This window comes from Pelobates fuscus, chromosome 4, assembly GCF_036172605.1.
Source record: "Pelobates fuscus isolate aPelFus1 chromosome 4, aPelFus1.pri, whole genome shotgun sequence".
NCBI lineage: Eukaryota > Metazoa > Chordata > Amphibia > Anura > Pelobatidae > Pelobates > Pelobates fuscus.
Window position 1 is genome coordinate 85,124,008 of NC_086320.1, and position 23,491 is coordinate 85,147,498.

At 39.2% G+C, this 23,491-nt stretch overlaps 1 protein-coding gene across 1 annotated transcript in view; it reads left to right on the forward strand.

Annotated features, from left to right (window-relative positions):
• The window catches only part of LOC134608506 (cytochrome P450 7B1), a 193,888-nt gene extending 177,429 nt beyond the window's left edge, over positions 1-16,459 (forward strand). The window contains exons 5-6 of the mRNA XM_063451356.1: positions 76-254; positions 15,501-16,459. Coding sequence (XP_063307426.1) covers positions 76-254; positions 15,501-15,797 — 476 coding nt within the window. The 3' untranslated portion in view covers positions 15,798-16,459. The remainder of the gene's footprint in view (positions 1-75; positions 255-15,500) is intronic.
• Positions 16,460-23,491: the final 7,032 nt, after the last annotated feature.

Below are 23,491 nucleotides of genomic sequence, written 5' to 3' on the forward strand. Positions count from 1 at the left end.
ATTTTCAAGAGGTTGCAAAACAATTGCGATGTGTACTTTTAAAAAACATGTTATCCTTTTTTTCTCCCATTTCAGGCAGTGCTATAAATGAGTCCTTGCGATTGTGCTCTGCTTCTATGAATATTCGTGTGGTCCAGGAGGATTTTGTTTTGGAGCTGGAGGGTGATCAGGCATATAATCTGAGGAAAGGAGATTTTGTTGCCATCTACCCACCAACTTTGCACAAAGACCCTGAGGTCTATGATGATCCCGAGGTAAATATTTGCATGGTGCTTCTCTTTACACTTCAGGCATACCAGACTGGAGCCTTTTATAGTGCAAACATTTTTTTTTAATCTTGTCCCTTCTACTGGAAGTAATCTGCTTGCATTCACTCTGGGTTTTACGGCCCCACAGGTAGAATGCTTCATGGCTTCAAGTAGCAAAATCACGTTAAATTGGAAGGCTGGTGCTTTCAAAAAAATTGACAACTTCACATTGAAAATCACAAACTGGAGGCTAAATATGCACTGTCTATGTCACTAGATCACTGATAACCTTCAGCCTTGTAGCTGTTGTGGACTTTCTTATTTCTCTGGATGTTCGACCAGTCATTTGACTGACTGAGGATGATAAATTAATGTCCAACAACAGGTTGGTCTAAAGACTTTCCATACCTGTGCTAGATTATTTAAAACAACACAAATAATAAGAGATAGGATTTATACTGTAAACATTAACATATTATCGATTAACTTTATCAATGCAATTAGGTCAACAGATCTTCAACAACAAGTTCTATTTATTGTTAAAATCCATATTCCAGATAAACAAGCCTCTCTACTATATTCCCTATATTCCTCAAATCGAAATAAGGTACCAATTCCTGAAAATATATATTTTTAATTGTTTAAGAAAAACTGCAAACTATGTTTCCTATAAACATTATTAATACGTTTCACAACAGATCACTAATGTAAACCAACGTAGACTAACTAAACATACTTAATACAGCGAATATTTTCCTGTACCACCAGTAACTGTTAAAATATTTGTACCGTGCATTCAACTGCAAAATGTTCTTAAAGGAAAGGATATATTTAAAGCAAAGTTATAATTCATTTTGTGTCTTTGCTTTGCTTGTTGATTGTAATTAGTGTCTGCATGTTACACAGCACTAAATTAGGAGGAAATCCCAATGTCAATATGGTCACAAGACAGCAGTGCGCCTAGGTTGGGGTGGTCATGACCTGACAGTCTTGAGCCAATACTGTCCCAGCCGAACTTGTGCAGGAAGGATTGCATACATTTTTCTCTATAATAAGATTCCATGTTTCATTTAGGTTCATGTAATCACTTGGATTAAGAAAGTATTTGAAATTACATCTGCCTCCACATCAGAGGCATAAAGGATCCGGTAAAGTACATAGTGGGTTAATACACAAACAGGAATGTAAATGATGCAGCCAGTCTGATGACTTTTATTATTGCTCAGAAGTTACATTTAGTAAAGGGACACTGAGAGTATCCTCGGTAAAAAGTCAAATCTTTCTAAAATGTTTTGACTACTTACATTAGGGGTGTCAGGATTGACCTGACCTTAACACACAAACCTAGCTATATGCAAGGAAGATATGCTTACTGGTCCTTAGAGATTATAGTCAAAATGTCTGCAAGCAGATACAGAGTAAACAATAACAAGCCAAGGTCAGGGTTACAGAGGTACACAGATACAAGCCAATGTCAGGGTTACAGAGGTACACAGAGACAAGCCAATGTCAGGGTTACAGAGGTACACAGATACAAGCCAAGGTCAGGGTTACAGAGGTACACAGATACAAGCCAAGGTCAGGGTTACAGAGGTACACAGATACAAGCCAAGGTCAGGGTTACAGAGGTACACAGATACAAGCTAAGGTCAGGATTACAGAGGTACACAGATACAAGCCAAGGTCAGGGTTACAGATGTACACAGATACAAGCCAAGGTCAGGGTTACAGAGGTACACAGATACAAGCCAAGGTCAGGGTTACAGAGGTACACATATACAAGCCAAGGTCAGGGTTACAGAGGTACAAAGATACAAGCCAATGTCAGGGTTACAGAGGCACACAGATACAAGCCAATGTCAGGGTTACAGAGGTACACAGATACAAGCCAATGTCAGGGTTACAGAGGTACACAGATACAAGCCAAGGTCAGGGTTACAGAGGTACACAGATACAAGCCAAGGTCAGGGTTACAGAGGTACAAAGATACAAGCCAATGTCAGGGTTACAGAGGTACACAGATACAAGCCAATGTCAGGGTTACAGCGGCACACAGATACAAGCCAATGTCAGGGTTACAGAGGTACACAGATACAAGCCAAGGTCAGGGTTACAGAGGTACACAGATACAAGCCAAGGTCAGGGTTACAGAGGTACACAGATACAAGCCAAAGTCAGGGTTACAGAGGTACACAGATACAAGCCAAGGTCAGGGTTACAGAGGTACACAGATACAAGCCAAGGTCAGGGTTACAGAGGTACACAGATACAAGCCAAGGTCAGGGTTACAGAGGTACACAGATACAAGCCAAGGTCAGGGTTACAGAGGTACACAGATACAAGCCAAGGTCAGGGTTACAGAGGTACACAGATACAAGCCAAGGTCAGGGTTACAGAGTTACACAGATACAAGCCAAGGTCAGGGTTACCGAGATCAAGAATGGTCAGACAAGCTAAGGTTAAAAAAACAGAATAATAAGTGAATTATAACTCACTCTCAGGTAAACAGGAGCCATGACAAGGCAAGTAAAAAGGACAGCCAGAAAGTATATATACCCTGTATTGGGTAATGGTTGGTTACAGAGGGCCATGATGTCACATAAGTGTGTACACATAAACAAAAAGTGCAACAAAGTCTGACATTATAAAAGAAGGCCAATGGAAGGGTTTCATGTCATATTTGATGTTATAATGAAGCACCAGGAAGCTAGGGATGAGTGGGTGTGCATCAGAATACAGAAGAGACAGGTATTGTGATAAGTGGGGCAACAACTCCTGGCACAATAATCATTACAGCACTCTGTAGTGGTTATTGGTCTTCCAGTGTTCTTTTCACATTTAAACCTTAAAGTATGTTTACTTTAGAAGCATTTCTATCCTACACTGACAAAATCTCCAGCTCTCTCTGCTAAGGTAAAAAAGGGAGGCAGGGTGGACCTGTATAAAAAAAAATACAAAAGTAAATTAAGATTGTGTGGATTGCAGATAATCTCAAAGAAAATTCTACAATTTGGGGAAAGTTCAACATACATTTTCCTCTCAAGTTCCAAGTACTCTTGTAACAGCACCCCGGCATAAAAGGGGTTAAAATCCGTTTAGGAGGTATTCCCTTCCAGATATACAGGCAGCTACTGTAGACACCAATCCACCGAACCGGAGAAGTATACGAATGCTCTCAAACATACGAATGCTGTAAACAGCCGAATAGGAAAAACCATACGAATAGGTTTACACTCCTAGCAGTCGAACTGGAACAGCATACAATAAGTAACCTCAAGAACGTGACAGGGCTCAGTTTTGAGGGTGAAGCAGGAACAGGCAGAGCTGTGGGTTTATTGTTCTTATGTACACATTCTTACACATTAGTACCACCCACAGGGTTTTGTAAAACAACCAATAAACACGTACAATACACTCAGACACTCCCACACAAAATCCTCCCCTCTGCCTGTGATACAATTACCTTACACAATGGGTTAATGTAATTATCACAGGCAGAGAAATACAGTTTTTCCACATTATTCATATTTTTAAAAGTATGCATCACATTCACATTTTCAGAATCAGCATACTACAAATACAAACATATGTCAAAATCATACAAATTGGTCCAGTGGGTCAAAAGATAGATCTAAGTCCTTTGTGATCAAATAAAGCATGGCTTTCCTGCCCAAAACCAGTTCCACAGAGTCTTCTATCCTGGAGATAATTGGGAAGTAATCCAATTATCTCCAAGGACAGAGGCAAAACTCCATTGAACACATGGTAGCAAAAGACAATAAAATACATAAAAATATATAACTGTACAGCTATTGCATAAAACGGGTACATTCAACATATTCCCAGATAGCTCAGATCTGAGTGCACATTATTACTGAATGGCGCTCAGATCACATACATACAGTTCCATTGCCATGGAGCCAAAGTCTTTCACATAGTCTTTCGTTATACGAATGGGCTCCATGGCATAGCTATCTGGAGTATCACTGTTCAAATAGGGCAAGTACCGAATGACCCGGCTTTCGTGTCTTTGCAGGGGAAAATCAAGCGTTTCAACATGGGGCCATAGTCTAAAGGCACCAGGCGGGCAACCAGGCTCCTCCAATGCACAGAGGCGAGATTGGTCTCGTCAAAACTCTAAGCATGCTTCTGTTCCCTATAAGCATTTGATTGGGCACCACGGAAGTTAGTACATTTCAATATGGAGGTAGATCAGATTAGCTAGCTAATTTTAGAGATTTAGGAAAATAGCTTTGAATAACAATTTTTTTTATATTTTTGTATTGTGACTGCCTTGTTCAAATGCATTAGAAACAAACTATGCATTTATAAGCTAGCCTTTCCCTTTAGCACAAAGCTTAATAATGAATAATATATTAATAATATGTAATCTAAAGGTTAATAGATGTAACAGTGCAACAATCAAAACCTAAATATTGGAACACCAAGTCTACTCCTACTTGTTTTGTTATTTATGTTTTTGTATTTTTGCAAATGTGGATTCCTAAATGTATTCCGTAAAGTCCTACAAATAGAATGCAGTAAAACAGAAGACTAGATGTCCAGCATCCAAACCGAGATAAACAAGCACGCAGCTTAGTAGAACTAACACAAGTGACGTTCTTTCTTGCTATATTATATAACTTCTACAAACAGATAGAGAAACTTCTTAGGTTGGTGAGTTAGATATAGAAGGTATATAAGTTTAACAGCCATCTATGAGGACAGAAATATTGTTTGACAGTCAGTCTTTTTGGTTTGTAGCAAGCCTACACTAATTGTTTCTCAAACGAGTCTTCATGTGACGAAAACACACTAGGATTTCGCGATTAGTTCTGCAGCTTTCTGCAACATAACCCCCCTTAAGCCACACTCCCCCTTTTCACAAATCACCTTCTCGATTTGAAGGAATGCAGTGTAGTTCAGCCAATGAGAGCTGAGCTGCTGATTTGACTCTTCCCACAGCCAATCGCTGTCCTCTATTATCTGTTATTAATATTTAAAAACTATCCTAAGAAGACAGTGATTGGCTGTAGGGTGTAGTCATGTCAGAAGCTCACATGCCCTAAGTAATTCTAAGCAGGAATATGTTCTATGAAAAAGGAAGTTTGGCCAAGAAAGCAGGGTTCTGCTCCAGGATCTGCAAAAAAAGTGTGCCGTTTTTTCTCTTTATCAGAACTAAAAAGCTTTGAATGTGGATTAATTAAATGCACTTTCTGTTGGTGCCCAGAGTATTACAGGAACGTCCCTTTAAGAGATTTTGTGTTTACCTACCTGCTTTGGGATACTTGTGTAATCAATTGTAAACAACTTTTGAGTGTTTATAGAACTATAGTAAATGCAAAAAATATAAAAATTTGAGTGTGAAACATTATCTTGATCAAAGCAACTTTCAGAGAAGAAGCATAGCATTCACTAAAAATCAAGTTTATTGAAGATTATTTGTAGAATAAATTAATTCCACAAAAAAAATATGTTTATATTAGCTTTCAAATAAAGCCACTTTGTGTAATACTATTTAAACTTCACTAGATTGAGTATTGAATATAATAAAATTTATGTATTTTACAAATAATTAATATTATTATGTCTGCATGGATATAGATTTAAAAAAGAAAATACTTAGTAACATTCCTCATTTTGCAAATATTAAAATACCTTTGTTAAATTTATGAATAAATATGATTCCAGAAACGAGATGATTCTGAAGAATGTTTTACTATTTCAGACAGATTATATAACCATCTGCTAGCATCATTCGAGCTGCTCCTGGTTCCATGCAATCATAATTAGATTGGCACAAGGATATCTGAAAAGAATAAAATGGGGGAGAGAGTAACAGACCACAGAGGTTTTTTTTTTTATTCTACATTAATTTTTTATATATTTTAAGTAGCTTTTTATTGACTATAGATACAGATTGGTAGAGAAAGTCAAATTATGCAGGCAGAGAATCAACAGTCACCACTAACAAGTCAATGCATATATTCCATCTACCATAGTTCATGATATCCTTCATGGCAAAACATTAAATAAAGAGAAAAATAAATAATTACAAAACCATGTATAATTTAATGGAACTCAGAGATCAAACTCAGAGATCAAACCACTATCAAATACATAAAAAGTGTTACAAGCGTTGTTGATTTACTAACTGGCATATAAACCAGCCTAACTCATAAAATTAGTTACACTCTTAAGTAAAAAAAAAAAAAAAAAAAATGATCTCAGTGCTATTTACTAGTACAGCTCACAGTTTGAAAAACTGGCATATTTACCCACTTTATGTACAATTTCCGTTCTGGCAAAAGTTAACAAAATTCATCTCATATGTCAGTTTATGTTACATAGTAATCCGCAAGAACAAAGAAAACAGTGCAGTAATGTTAAAAAATCAGGGTTTTAAGAAAATACTGTTTTTGGTCAGAGTAACACTTATTTTCTTGCCCCCATTTCCCCACACCCAAAAAGTAGGAAGAATTTGTGTTGTGTTGGGGGGGTGGGGGGGGGAGAGGGGAGGGGGTAGATGGGGGAGTGTTTCTCCATAGGCTGTCTGTTGCCAGCATGCTGTGCCTGCTTATGACAGATGCCAAACATATAAAACCAACATAAGCCAGGTCAGAGCTCTTGTTCCAGAATGGTGATAATGCCTAAATGATTCTTCCAGAGATAGTGTTACACCTCAATCAGCAGTGGGTTTAAACCCTATTTGTGCACCATTTTATAGCGAAATGCTGCACCATGTCCACTTTAAATCAATAAAGTGACCATAGTGCAGTGCATGGAGTAACCATTCAAATTCAAATTGTCAGTAACCTATGCCTTGCCTGTATTCATGTTTGGAGGGTAAAGGAGAGAAGGGAGACAGGAACAGTGGCAGTGGGTGTGTTTTTAAGAAGCTAAACATCTATGGAAATTGACAACACCCTCTATGTCTACCTCCTATCTCTAGAAATAGTGAGACTTTACCTGGAAATCTGGAATAGCCTGGTAGCATGCTTCACCAGCCATACACACAAAGCTGAGAGTGGGGACATATATTCAGCAGACATACAGTGCTGGTATTGGGGTACACAATTTCAGCAGACATACAGTGCTGGTATTGGAGTACACAATTTCACCAGACATACAGTGCTGGTATTGGGCTACACAAATTCACTAGACATACAGTGCTGGTATTGGGGTACACAATTTCAGCAGACATACAGTGCTGGTATTGGGGTACACAATTTCACCAGACATACAGTGCTGGTATTGGGCTACACAAATTCACTAGACATACAGTGCTGGTATTGGGGTACACAATTTCAGCAGACATACAGTGCTGGTATTGGGGTACACAATTTCACCAGACATACAGTGCTGGTATTGGGCTACACAAATTCACTAGACATACAGTGCTGGTATTGGGGTACACAATTTCAGCAGACATACAGTGCTGGTATTGGGGTACACAATTTCACCAGACATACAGTGCTGGTATTGGGCTACACAAATTCACTAGACATACAGTGCTGGTATTGGGGTACACAATTTCAGCAGACATACAGTGCTGGTATTGGGGTACACAATTTCAGCAGACATACAGTGCTGGTATTGGGGTACACAATTTCAGTAGACATACAGTGCTGGTATTGGGGTACACAATTTCACCAGACATACAGTGCTGGTATTGGGGTACACAATTTCAGTAGACATACAGTGCTGGTATTGGGGTACACAATTTCAGCGGACATACAGTGCTGGTATTGGTGTACGCAATTTCAGCAGACATATAGTGCTGGTATTGGGGTACACAATTTCAGCAGACATACAGTGCTGGTATTGGGGTACACAATTTCAGTAGACATACAATGCTGGTATTGGTGTACGCAATTTCAGTAGACATACAGTGCTGGTATTGGGGTACACAATTTCAGCAGACATACAGTGCTGGTATTGGGGTACACAATTTCAGCACACATACAGTGCTGGTATTGGGGTACACAATTTCACCAGACATACAGTGCTGGTATTGGGGTACACAATTTCACCAGACATGCAGTGTTGCTATTGGAGGGTGTGCTTTTCATAAGACAGACAGTGTTTTTGTTGGAAGACATATTTTCAGCCAGTATAGAGTGCTTGTTCTGGAACATTAATTCTCTTATAGTTTAGTTGTAATAGTAGCACTCACCCCCTTTAAATAAAATATGCACACAAACAAAGATTGTAAACACATCTTTACTCCAGCACCGAAAATGTGTGCTAGCTGTAGCTTCTCTCCTTCTAATGAGATCATCAATGCATGTGATCTTGATAGAATACATTGCTTCTCATAGGAGAAGCATTTACAGCATTTGGCCTAATTGTGATGACAATAAACACCTTCCATTTTTTATAATCTTGTTGAGGAAATGCCTCTTGCATTATAATATACATATTAGGCATTGCTACAGAAAATGCTAATCCAATAAACATATTGAAAAATAAAGGACTGAAATTAGAAGTATGAACAGAAAAAAAAAATCACCATTTAGGGCTTCAACTCACAAACTTTACATTAATTGCTTTGTCGATGTCCTAATCGAAGATATTCAATCTCATAAAAATCTTAAAACAACTCATTTAAAATAAAAACACTTGACAGAATTATTATAACCAAGCAAACAAACAAAAAAAAAAATAGATTAATCTTCACCATCTAATCGGGGTGGCTGGGGGCTCTACGCCGACTGAATATTTAATGCATTTTTTTTCTATTCAATTAGTTTTGGAGAAGTTTTCCTCTAGTGAGAATCTTTAATAACTGGTATCGAAGCAAAATTAGTAAATAGCATTTTTAGCAAAGTTTGCTGTGAAAACAAAGTGCGAGGACTGCTGTGTGGTTTTTTATTTTAATTAAAAAAGCCAGCACTGTATCCCCCCTCCCTTCATACCTTTTGCCTGGGAGGAGGGACCGTGCAGCCATTCCTGGTGGTCCTAGTGGTGAGAGTGAACTCTAGCCTGGCTCCTTACATTACGCCTGGAGTGGAATGATCTCCATTGTTTGTGCAGTCTACTCTCCTGTGTTTGAATGGGTTAAAATACGTACTGTGATATAAAAACAGAAAATAAAATATAGTGCACACTGTGCTATTAAAATAGTATAAAATGGGGGCGTGGCTTTGACTTCGAAGAAGCATGTCGGCTAAGCTCTCGCAGCCTACACTGCACGGACTGTGCCGGAGACATTTATTTACCTTTATACCGCCGGAGTTCAGGACTGGAGCACTACCACTTAGAGAGGAAGAAGGCTAAGAACCCTCAAGGGAGAAGGCTCCCGCGACATCACCGACCTTCTGCAGTCGCATCCTAAACCCAAAATGGCATTGCAGCCGGATCCCCACATCAGAGCCTTTTTTTTCAACGCTGACCTCGACATCATTAGAGAGCACATCACTGTGGTGACGGCCAGAGTACAGGCTAATGAGGACAACATTTCCTCCATAGCCCAGAAGCAGACAAGCACCAATGAGCTAATACAAAAACTACAGGCATCCCACAAAGCAATGCAGGCCAGAATCGATACCCGTGATGATGCACGGAGGCGCAACAACCTAAAAATTAGCGGTATTGCCGAATCCGTTAATGAACACGCCTCTAATTTTCTTGGACGCTTACTGGCTACTCTCCTGCCCAAACGCTCAGCAAAAGGCATTCTAGTTGACGGTTGCTTCAGGCTCGCCAAGTCAAACAGAGCAACGGCTGGTGTACCCCTGGATGTCCTAGTATGCTTCCCACTGCTTCAGGACCAGCTGGCACTGCAAGACACAGTGAAAACCAGACCACCGCTTCAATTTGAGGAGATGCAACATCAGTTCCTGCAAGACTTAAGCCGATCCACCTTGGAATGGAGAAGGTCCTTCCAACAAGTAACAAAGAACCTATGCTCGGCAAACATCAACTACTACATCTCGAGACCTGACAGTTACCAGGGATGATTGCACTCACCTACTTTCCACCGCGGAGGATTCCGCAAACTTCATTAAGGGACTGGGCCTTACCTCATCCTTTGACAGCACTTCACAACCAGGCCACAGCTGGAATGTACACAATATCATCCCTTTTACACCACGTTCTGCGGCCGACACTGGTTGAAGAAGGGAACGAGCGCAGTGATTGCCTGACCATTCAACCAGTTACATTTGTTATAATTGCTTTTGTGTTTTTCTTTTTGCTGTTTTAAGTTCCAGGCATTAACTTCATATGCTCCCTCACCACATATGATCTGCCCTACTATTAGCGCATTGCAACTACTCCCCCCACCCACCAAGCACTCAGGGGTTATTTACCCCTCTTGACCCGAGTCCTCACCACATACTACCCCCACGACTCAATCGTTGGTTACCTAAGACCCATAGGGTAGAGTCCTTAATTTATTTTCATGTTCAAAGCAGGCAACATTCTGCCTTAATTTAATTTGTCTGAATGTAAATCAAGCCCCTAGTCTTGAAATCTTAAAGTTTAATGTATTGAATCTCCAGGGCACCACTGGTCATGGCACTTCTTGGTATAATTCTTCATACACCACATAAAACGGCCACTCTACTACATGCCCGTCAGGCTTCTGTAATATGTTCACCCCTTAAATATAAAACTGGGCAAAACCGGTGGCTTGAAAACCATCCAATCACAGTGATCTGTCATTTTACACAGCGTGGGAAAGTTCTTTTGAATTTTCCCACGCAGTGTAAAATGACACAGAGCACTGTGATTGGCTTAAACCAACCAATCAGTGTGTTCTAAGCTTAATTGCAGGGCGGGGCAAGGCTTTATAAGCCTTGACCCGCCCTGCAGAGCTCAGTACGCGGCGTGCCCTCCATGGGTGAACATGGATTAATTTTTGTTTGCGCTCGTTTTTTTTTTTTTTTACAAGTGCGACGGGTATGATGGATTTTTATTTGGCCTTTTGGGGGGCTGAAGAAAGAAGAATTTAGAAAAAAGAAGACGTCAAATGGTAAGTTTAATTTTTTTTTTTACAGGTTAGTTATTTTATTCCCCCCTCACTATTTTTAGGGTGAGGGGGGTAGGTAGGGGATAGAATGTTTTGGGTGGGGGTGACTAGGGGCTTGGGACCCCTAGTCACCTTGATGGGGGGGTTCATTTAGGGCCCCCACCCACCGCGCAGCGGTGGGGGCCGGGGGGGAGGACAATAGGTGTCCCCCCCCGATATTGTTTTATTAGGGCCCCCACCCACCGCGCAGGGGTGGGGGCCGTGGGGGAGGACAGTAGGTCCCCCCCCATATTGTTTTATTAGGGCCCCCACCCACTGCGCAGGGGTGGGGGCCGGGGGGGAGGACAGTAGGTCCCCCCCCATATTGTTTTATTAGGGCCCCCACCCACCGCGCAGGGGTGGGGGCCGGGGGGAGGACAGTAGGTCCACCCCCCATATTGTTTTATTAGGGCCCCCACCCACCGCACAGGGGTGGGGGCCGGGGGGGGGGAGGACAGTAGGTCCCCCCCCTTATTGTTTTATTAGGGCCCCCACCCACTGCACAGGGGTGGGGGCCGGGGGGGGAGGACAGTAGGTCCCCCCCCTTATTGTTTTATTAGGGCCCCCACCCACCGCTCAGGGGTGGGGGCCGGGGGGGGAGGACAGTAGGTCCCCCCCCCTTATTGTTTTATTAGGGCCCCCACCCACCGCGCAGGGGTGGGGGCCGGGGGGGAGGACAGTAGGTCCCCCCCTTATTGTTTTATCAGGGCCCCCACCCACCGCTCAGGGGTGGGGGCCGGCGGGGAGGACAGTAGGTCCCCCCCTTATTGTTTTATCAGGGCCCCCACCCACCGCGCAGGGGTGGGGGCCAGGGGGGAGGACAGTAGGTTCCCCCCCTTATTACCATTTTTTTTTTACAGTGAGCAGCCACAGGCTGCTCACTGTTTAGTGGACATGCCCCTACTCGCGGTATAGCGAGTAGGGGCATTGGGGAGATTTTAATCTCCCTTGTGCTATTATGGGGGTCATATTGACCCCCATAGAGTGAGGGGGGGCCTGGGGGGGCTTATGAAGTGGTGGGGAGCACAGCTCCCTGCCGCTTCTATAGTTACATATTACAAGGAGGGAGCTGCGTGCCGGTAGCTCCCTCCTTGTAATAAACTGAACGAACAAACTAACACTGATACTCAGTGTTAGTTTGTTTGTCTGATGTTTCTATTCATTCATTCGTCTGTCTGATGAATGAATGAATGAATGAATAGATGAAATTCCCGTTCGTATGTCCAGGTGTTTCACTGGGCATGTGCGGGAATCTCACAGTCTGTGTAGTGTGGGTAGATGACGTGTCCCACAGGGACTTCACCTACCCACACAAAGATGGCGGCGCCCTGAATAAAGATCGGGCAGAAAATAAAGAATTAAAAGTAGGTAATGTGGGGGGCTTAGGGGCATTTGGGGGTGACTAGGGGGTCGATTGGATGTAGTGGAGGCGGGAGGGGGGTTAAAAAAAAAACGTGATTCGGCATGACAGTGCCGCTTTAATTTTAATGTTTGAAAACTAAGTAACCTTTAACATATTGGAACCACACAACCCACTGTGTTTATCCCAGGTTGTTTTGTTGAGATTTGTGGTTTGTTACAAATGTTAATAATGATAGGATACAGATCTGAAAAGAGATAGATCCTGGAAGAATAATGGCGTAATGTTTTTTTTTTGTTTTTTGTTGATGCTCGCCCCTGTATATATGTTGTAATTAGTTTAACACCTTAAGGACCAAGGCTTTTTTTGCCATGCAACGTTTCTATAACAAGGCCTTTTTGACACTTATGCCATGAGTTTGTTTTTGTTTTACCAAAATTTCCCCTTTCTGTTCAAGCGCACCCATACATATCATATATAATTTTTATTGGGGAAATGGGGCTTTCGTTTTATACCCTGTATATACACATAACACAATATGATATAGGAATAAAATATTTTTTTAAATGGGGGGGGGGGGGGGAACAACAATTTTTTCTCCTCTGTTTTACATTTAATAAGTTCTGTAAACCAAGTGCAAATAAAGAAATCTAACTCAAATTAGATTCACTAATTAGTCCTGATTGTTAAAATGCCTAATATGTCTAGGATTTCAATTAATGTTATAAAACAAATACTGCAAGGAGTGAATTACAGTTTTAAAGCTAACACTTTGGTAAAGTAGTCACAAAATCCAAAACTTCTATACAAAACATATATAATTGTAGAACGTAGATACCCAGTGGTGTATTTTGGATATGTGCTGCCCTAGGCATGACAAAATTTGAGCACCCCTTAATCTAAATTTGCCCCACCCCTACCTGTTTAAGACGAACACGCAGTTTGACTGACAGACACACACTGACACACCCACTCACTGACAGGCACACACTTTCAGATACACATACAGTGACATACATTCACTCGCAGTCACACACATTCACTGACAGACACACACACTCACTAACAGATACACACTCACAGACATACACTGACAGACACACACACACACACACACTCACAAACACATGGTGACAGAAACACACTCACTCACAGACACACAGTGACAGACACGCACACATTCACTCACAGACACACTGACAGACACGCATTCACTCACAAACACACAGACAGACACACATTCACTGACAGACACACACATTCACTTACACACTCATAGACAGACACACACTTTCCCTCACAGACACACGGACAGACACACACACATTTACTGACAGACACACATTCACTTACAGACACATAGACAGACACACACATTCACTCACAGACACACTGACAGACACACACACACATTCTCTCATAGACACACTGACACACAAATTCACTGACAGACACCCTGATACTGACATACTCACACACATAACAATATATAATTTTTTTTATTGTAATTTTAATCCACCCAGCCTCCCTGTCTTTGGGAGAGATGTAGTGAATTCTTCTCTAGGATCCAGTGGGGCTTGCTGGGCTGGCTGGGTTTGCTGCTGCTGGATGTGGAGGCAGTGGAGGTAGTGAGGGAGCTGTATTCCTCCTGCTCAGCTCCCTCACGTGCCGCTTATTGATGCCGGGATCTGGAATGCCATCATATTCCAGCTCTCAGCATCACTGCGGGGTGAGAGGGAGATAAGCAGGAAGATCTCAGAGGACTGTGTCCCACTCTGTACAGTGTAATTGCAGCATGAGAGGGAGAGCTCACTCTCACACTGCAGCTCCTCACACAGAGATCAATGCTGTCAATGTGAGGCCACTAATAGTGAAAGATACCTGGGGGTCCACTTTTTTTTTTAATTAAGGAGGCTACAGGTAGTGATATAAATACTGTGGCTGAGTTTAATTGCTTAGCAGCAGTGTTTAAATGTCTATTTGTAATGCTCACTCTTAGCACAGTCAGTATGGGGCCCTGCAATGCATGACGGCAAAGACCATCATGTGGTCCTTGAGTGGTTAAGCCATGTCAGTTCAAATCAATAGGACTGAGAGGGCCAAATACAACTGGTAGAAAATCACGAAAAACCTGAAAATAATGATATAAAATTGGTAAATCATTCTTGCAGAACAAAATCCTCAAAAAAAAAAAAAAATGTCCATGAAACCTATGGATAAGTATATAAGCACAAAATTTATTAGATGCCTATTGTTATGTCTGCACTTGTTGTTTAGGCAGTTGGACCTGGGTTGATGTAACTCGTCCATGTTTCCTGCTTGATTGTACTGTATGTATTAACACCATGACCCTAAGAATGAAAAAAGAACAATCTGTGTTTAAATAGGTATACCATGAGAGAGAGAGAGAGAGAGAGAGAGAGAGTGTGTGTGTATTTTCTTTTGTTTTTTACAAATAATATATCAGCGTACCAAAATATAAATTCATGAATTCCAGCACATATACAAACATAGTGGGAGTTTATATTTTCATTATATTATAATATAAAGAGAAGGAAGTAATTTTATTTTAAGCAAAAAAAAATTCTAATTGCTGTACACTACTAATTCAGATGCATTAAACAGGCAGTCTAAAGACTCCAGTGAGCATTGACATTTCTAGGTGGTGTAAATGAGGGTGAACTTATTTGTTGCACTTTTTCACATCTGCACATCTATATATCTTTTACATGCATGGTACAGTAACATGAAAATCAACTGAATCTCCTGCAAGTCCCATGTCCCATCTCTTATGGTTTTAATTATTTTTATTTTTTCCATTTTAAGAAAATGTAAAAATATATTTCTGTTTTATAGATGTATTTGTTTTCTTTTACAGGTTTTTAAGTATGACCGTTATGTTGAAGATGAAAAAGAGAAAACAACCTTCTTCAAAAAAGGCAAAAAACTCAAGCATTACCTCATGCCATTCGGCTCAGGAGCTACCATATGCCCTGGTCGGTTCTTTGCTGTAAATGAGATAAAACAATTTCTTGCTGTGATATTACTGTATGTGGATATGGAAATGGTTGAAAACAAAATTATTGGCCAGGATAATAGTCGCACAGGACTTGGTATTCTGTTGCCCAATTCTGATATAAAGTTTCGTTATAAGCCACGGAAGTTTGACTTGTGAAGGTATCTTATTTTACATTTCTTTTGTGGCTTTTCAACAAATCTTTACCCTATATCATACAAATGTATCAAGTTTAGTGAAAATCAAGTTATACTACTATTAACCAATGAACCCGGGATATTAATTTATAATACTTTGGAAATTTCATAATGATCCAAACTTTCAGAAACATTCAGTCTGTGCACACCTCCCCCTCCAAAAAAAAACAACAACCCTACAGCCATTACAGAAAAAGTAGTAAACCATATAATATATGTTTATATATAGTTAATACAGTGACTTTTTGTTCTGGCTGGGTCATGCTAAAGGTAAAATTACTCAACTCTTAAAATGGAAAATGCCATGAAAAATTACTTGACTTGAGAAATAAATACAATGAGATATAATGGTTTGTTCCAAAATGGCGGAAAAAAAATTAATTACAAAAAAAGTCAAGCAAGCTGTGACTACAGTTGATTTGGAGGATTTTTCAAGTCCCCTATCTTGTAATTCAGTGTTTAACTACAAGTTATTGTTTAGTGAAATAATCCCATGGAGCAGCATTAGCGGGAAAAATGTTTTGTTTGTGTGGAAAAGGCCCATAGATATTTGCTATTTATTAATTTTACATATATAGATATGTTCATGTCAGGCATTCTGCATCTATCAAAATGCCATGCTATTTTTTTCATGAATCAATAGTACTGCAGAGCAAAAAAAAAAAATGCATTTTATTGTATATGACCTTGAAATCTTTTATCTTGTTTATTTAAATACAAGAACACTAAAAAAAAAAAACGAATAAAGATCATTTAAACTGTAAGAAAAAAAGTTTTCCATTAAGAGATCCTAAAATTAGTAGTGAGTCCTGCAGTCTCAATGCTCAATTCACTTCCATTTAGGAGTTAAATCACTTTTATTTCAGTTCATGCAACCCTAGCCACACCTCCCATAGCTGTGATGGACGCAACCTGCATGAAAACAAAATGGTTTTATTTTCAATCAGGTGTAACTTACTTTAAAAGTTCTTTTTTTTTTTTATCTCCTGCACTGTAAATTCAAGTTTAATTACATACATGAAACTCTTGCAGGGTCTATCAAGTTATTAACAGAGCAGGAGATAACAACTTCTAAATTAAACAGAATTTGCAATAAAGGAAGTGTAAACATTAGATGACTCTTTACAGGAAGTGTTTAGTAAGACTGTGCAAGTCACCAAAACAACTTCAGCTTAATGAAGCAGTTTTGGTGAATATATCATGTCCCTGGAGTCTCACTGCTCAAATTTCTGCCATTTAGGAGATAAATGCAGGGAGGAGTGACTAGGGTTGTATAAACAAAGTGATTTATCTCCTAAATGGCAGAAATTTGAGCAGTGAGACTCCAGGGACATGATATATTCACCAAAACTGCTTCATTAAGCTAAAGTTGTTTTGGTGACTATAGTATCCCTTTAAGTTTTCCTGTATGTCATATCCATGTTGTCTATAATGGTGAGAGAACTACTGTAATAGCTCAGCTAAGGGACAACTCACATACAAGCTGGCAGTGATTATTTTGAAAAATAAAGGTTCTGCCGTTGCACTTAAACATTGGGTCACTGTCAAGTGCAGTGCATGTATCACAACAAAATTGAATCCTTTATGTACTTCATGGCAGGCTCAAGGAACTATAAAGAATCTCTTTCAATGACTGGGTTCTCTAGGCCTAACTCGAAATTTAAGGACTCGACCCCTTAATCTACTGTTGCGAAAACAGAAAACTTACTATATGAAACACATAGGAAAAAAATAATTCTATAAATGTAATGTCATGTTACTTTCTATTTAAGCATTAAATAATGAGATATAGAAATAGAAATACTTCAAGTGCCTTCTACAGTATGCTATTTGAAGCAATTTATTATGAACATATTACTTTTTATGTTATATCTTTATATATGTCATGTGATTTGTTAATAAATGTAAATTTCTGGTTAAGTGCCTTTATAACTTATTTGTCCAAAGTGTGTGTCTCCTCTAAATGCACAATATAAGGATGCAAGGTAATAATGTCATTTACCCAGTGGGTACTGTGGCATCAAAAAGTATCAATGACATTATCAACAACTGATATCGATTATGATAGCTTGTTAATTGCTTCAAGTTTAAAGTATTTTTAAAAGTAGATTCATTTGAGAAATAAGCATGTATTTCTGATTGTATCGGTGAATGTAGGTAATAAAAGAATGCAAATCATTGTAAGATAAAAATGGAATACTGTAACAGAAGTTTGCTCAACTTTGATGGTCTATTTTTTTATTCCTACTGAAATACATACAGCTAGGGTAATCAGATACAGCTAGGGTAATCAGATCATACATTTAATTATGGATCATAATGGAAAATGTATTGGGTGCGTCAAAAAGTATAGGAACTAGCAACTGCCTGATACATTTTTCAAGTATCATTTTACAAGTATCTGTTTTAAAAAACTGTTGGCTGGGTCATCCTATATCACACAATTGAACTAGTTACAGTTCCGAATTTAGATTATTTAATAATATATACACATAACACATGATCTAATGAAGCTGCACTGCATTATTCAAAGATTGGAAATTTTTTTTTATTATTTTTTTTTTTAAATCAAACAGTGCTATATTTTCATTGTGAATCTTCACAACTACATTAAAATTGTAACTCTTAAAATACTACATTAGGTCATAAATATATATATACACACACACATATTTTTTAGTAATGTTGCTGTTTTATTATAAAGTTTTTTAATAAATGATTTAATGTTTTCAAATGATTCAAAGGAAAACGCCTAATACAAATATTAGCGTTTTTGTCTTGTGATTATCTCTGGAATCAGTTCTTTTTACAACTCATGTTCTCTCACTGTATTTTGTTTTCAGTCTGTATTTGTTATAAGTTAAACAGTTCAGAGAAGGTAGTTGACAAACAGACAAAATGAAGTGAACATTTATTTCACTTATGTGTGAAGGCTATATTTTGATCCCTCCTAGTACCTTCACAAATCTCAAAGCTCCTGAAAGGTCTGCAACACTGACTGACTACTCTGTGAAAAGATATCTACTTGCTCACTGGTTTGTGTGACAGCTATCTTTATTACCTGATTGATTGTGGGTCTTCCTAGGGCCAGGCACATGTGACTTAATGAAAGCCCAGAAGAATAATTTGTCTAGAGTTCAATCAACACCTGAATCTTCAATGTGTTTAAATGTTGCAAATGTGATGCAGATATCATTTTTATGAAATTTCAAGTAAGCATAAATGTATATGTTAAAAGCAGGGCTAAATATTTGTAGTCCTTCACTACTACCCATCCCTAAAAGTTATTAGGCACAACAAGTTTGGAGTGTTCATAGTACCAGGGTTTATTTTATATTCTCCGCAGCTGAGTTTTCACTCACTTATGGCTAGTGGAACGTGTGTATTTTGAACACTGTTAATAGTGTAGTAACCAGGTATTTTAAAGTAAAAATGGCATTTTTTGGCCTGATACTCCATGTTAACGTTTTGTCGGTAAGAGGTGCTGTCCACAGCAGCAACCACTATAGCTTGGAATCCATAGGGCAAGAAAACCAGAATACACACAAATTAAAGAAAAAACAAGTGTATTATTTAATGCAAGAAACACAAAAGAATAACAAATGCAATACCAATGACTCAATATAAGGGACATAGCACCTCACAGAGCAGCCAAAACATTTTTTTTTCTGATACTTGGTGTTACTTTTAAAGTCTGCTATATACCACAAGTGCCAAGACTTACTGTAATGATTGTAATAGAAGGGGATTTGACGCCTCCAGTCATCGTAGCACTCACTGTGGTTTTGTTGTACAAATTGTTTGAATGCATCCAGTGCCTATTTTTATTCGATTTAAAAAAACATCCGAATTACAGGTATTTGAAACATAGCTAGTACATGATTTTCAAATAAAATTATAACATTTTATTGATTTATTAATAACTTACTTAAATATTGGGGTATAAAACAATATCTGTATTATTACTTTTTTGACAGAAATTATATGTATGACTGAACTGATAAAAATGATCAAAAACCCCATTATTAATGAATATTTCTAAGCAATGTGATGGCATTTCCTGTGATTGAGCGTTGTAAAAATGCCAAAAGATTGCTAAAATAATATCTTTATGTAGGAGTTTTGCCATATAAGTATAACAATAATCTTAAGTTTAGCTACACTAAAGATCTGTAAAATACAGGACATTTGAGGCTGCAATTGTAGACCGCAAAGAATGTATAATGTGCTTAGTTTGTTCAAAGCCTTTGCTCCCTTTGACACTACCTGGGCTGCTAAAAATGCAGCCATAAAGTTTGACATACAATGGTTTCTGTCACACTTGTTAGGAAAAGGTTGTGCTTCCATTTACAAAAATGCAGTGAGACAGAATGCGGCAGAAAATCCTCGCAGAAAATCTGTTTCTCTGAATGGTGAAAAATAACACTGTGAAAACTGGAGAGAGTAAGTGATGCTGTATGGATTACTTTTCCTTTTGCATTTCTCTGCACTGCAAAAACAAAAAATGTACACAATTTTATAGATTGTTTAAAATTAATGGGTTTGTTGTATTATGTTTATATTGCCCATCAAAAAGTAACAATTATTTCAAACACTACTTGGTGTTAGAAAAAAGTTTTGCATATTTTGTTTGAATTGCAATATACAACATATTGTTATTATTATTATTATTATTGTTGGTATTTATATAGTGCCATGTTATTCCGAAGCGCTTTACATTAAAAGGGGAGTTTAACAAATGAGACACTAACAAAATGTTACAGGAACAATAGGTAGATGGGAACCATGCTCAAAATAGCTTATAGTCTAGAGGAGGTGGGACATAGCACACAATAGGAACGGTATTGAGAAGGACAGCAAATAAACATGGTTGGAAAGTAGCAGAACTAGAGGTGAGAGTGGAGTGAGGCCCTTTAGGAGAGAGCAAGAGGCAGGTTTGTGAGATAGAAGTTACTCTGGGTAGCCATAAGATTTCTGAAAAGATGGCTTTTAAAGGACTTCTTAAAGTATTGAAGACTATGGGAGAGTCTGACAGGGGGTAGGCAGGCTTTTCCAAAGGAAAGGAGCCGCCCATGAGAAGTCCTGCAGGCGTGAATTTGCAGTAAGGGTGCGAGCAGCAGACAGGAGAAGGTCACCAGTAGAGCGGAGATACCAAGAGAGTGCATACCTCCGAGTTAAGAAATGTAAGAGGGGCTAGAGTTGGTTGGAGCTTTATAAGTAAGGGTTAGGTTTTTGAATTAACACGTGTAGGGTACCAGTGTAAGAATCGACAGAAGGGTGAAGTGTGAGAGGAGCGACAGGAGAGAAAGATGAACAGATTGTAGGGAGGCAGTATGGCTTCTTGGGAGACCAATTAGGAGAGAATTACAGTAATCAATGCAAGAGATTGCTAGAGCTTGAACAAGCTCCTTGGCTGCATCTTGTGTAAGAAAGGAGAGCGCTGTTCAGTAGTTTGGTTCCCACGAACCAGGGGAACAATCGCTACTATGAGCCAGGGGGTTCCGTTCTTGCATTAGTTTGTTTTTGTGACTTTTCGAAATAGACTGTCCGCACAGGCTAAACTCATGGAACTGTTTCTGGGCAGGAGCCTCGTGTGCGGTCGGTCCAAATGGAACTTCCATAAAATTCGAAAACCCCTGAACTGATCCAGGTGATTGTTGGATATGTTGGTCACCCAGATCAGGGCTATCAGGGGATATGACATTTATGGGGATGCTATGTGTTTTGGGGTACTTTCTAAGTTTTGTGGAAAATATGTTTTTTTCTGCCTGGAGATAATTTAGTTATTACTCTAGCTGTCTCAATTATCTCACAGGCAGAGAGGAGGGGATTATCTGTTTGTATTGGGAGTGTCACACTTTGTCACTATATTGTCATTGGTTGTAAACTTTGTGTCCTAGTTTCCCACAAGCTCCTCTGTGGGAGTACCCCTTGCATGGTGAATTGTATAAAAGCCAATGTGGCACCAATAAAGCTTCAGTCTTGTTACACCCTTCATCAAGTTTTGGCTGATGTTTGGGTACCTGTTTACTGCATTGGGAGAATCTGCTGGGAAAGCTGTACCTATCAGGAGAAATAGACGAACGGACACCTGAACTGTAAGTTATAATCACTCCTGCTCCTAGCACATCACTCCTACCACATCAGGGTTCGTTACAGGCAGTATAGAGAGAACAGAAGGGGACCAAGAACCAAACCTTGAGGGTCTCCGACTGAGACAGGACAAGGGGGGGAGGTGTCATTGGAAAAGGACACAGAATGAATGTTGGGAGAGATCGGAGGAGAACCATTAGAGGGCTGTTTCACAGAGGCCAAGAGATTGAAGAGTTAGGAGAAGGAGGCCACTATCCACAGTGTTAAAGGCAACAGAGAGGTAAAGAAGAATAGTATGGAGTAGTGGCCTTTGAATTTAGTCGCAAACGGATAATTTGGAACTTTAATCAGAGCAGTCTCTGTGAAGTGAAGGGGGTGGAATCTGGACTTAAGAGGGTCGAGAAGATAGTTGGAATTGAGGAAGCAAATCAGACGGGCAAAGACAAGTCTTTTCAGAAGCTTTGAGGAAAAGGGAGCAGGGATATGGGATGATAGTTGTAAGGGGAAGCTGGGTCAAAACATGGCTTTTTTTAGGATGGGTACAACAGTAGCATATTTAAGGGGAGCAGGGACAACACCAGAGAGAAGTTGAAGATGTGCATTAAGGATGGCACAAGACAAGGGGCAAGAGTTCTGGTGAGACGGGATGGGATCAAGCAGACAAGTGGTGGGCCACACCGGTATGGTGGATGGATTATCTCGGCAAAGGAGAAGTGCTCACTAACAGAGATTTAGACAGATTGTGAACAATATTTGAGAGAAATAGGCCTTTTGTGTACCAAGAAAAAAGTCTTAGATCTTGGAGTTCAGCTCATGAAAAATGGGGGCAAAAAAAAAAAAAATGTGATGCGTTTATAATTTGGTTCAGTATATATATATTATAAATACTTTTTTTATTTTATTAAAATAAATGTAATCTATAAACTTTATATCCTGCCTCCCTTCTTACCATTCGCCAGGGAGGCGGACATTGCAAACCCTGGAGACATTGCAACCTGGTTTTCAGTTAATCAGAATGCCCTTTTAAATAAAAAAAAATAAAATAAAATAAACTTTTTTGCCTGCACAATAGTAATTGCAAGTTAGATAAATAAATCCAAAATTTTGTCAGTGTTTTATGTATTAAAGACATAGCATATTACTAGTGTAGTTAATAAATTGTTTGTACATTAAATATATGGACATGTTTAACAATTATATGTGATTGTGCCCCTTCCATTTTTTTTTTACATTTAATAAGCAAAGTGTACAATTGAATATACATGAGAGAAATATTGTACAGGTACAATATATAGAGATTACATTGATTAAGTCACTAGCATAGGTTCTCCAAGTTCACAGAATAAAATAAAACAATACATAATGAAATAAATAATTTACATCAGTTAAAGTAAACCAAGGAATTAAGTGGATACAAAAAGTCCAAGGTCCACAAAGTTAAGGAAGTGGCTATATAGGTAAGAAGAATATATCCTTATATACATCTCCTTCTCTGAAAATGATAGGAAGTGTTAGTCTGTACTGACCTGTCTGAGAATTGATCATATTTCTCCCACAATCAGT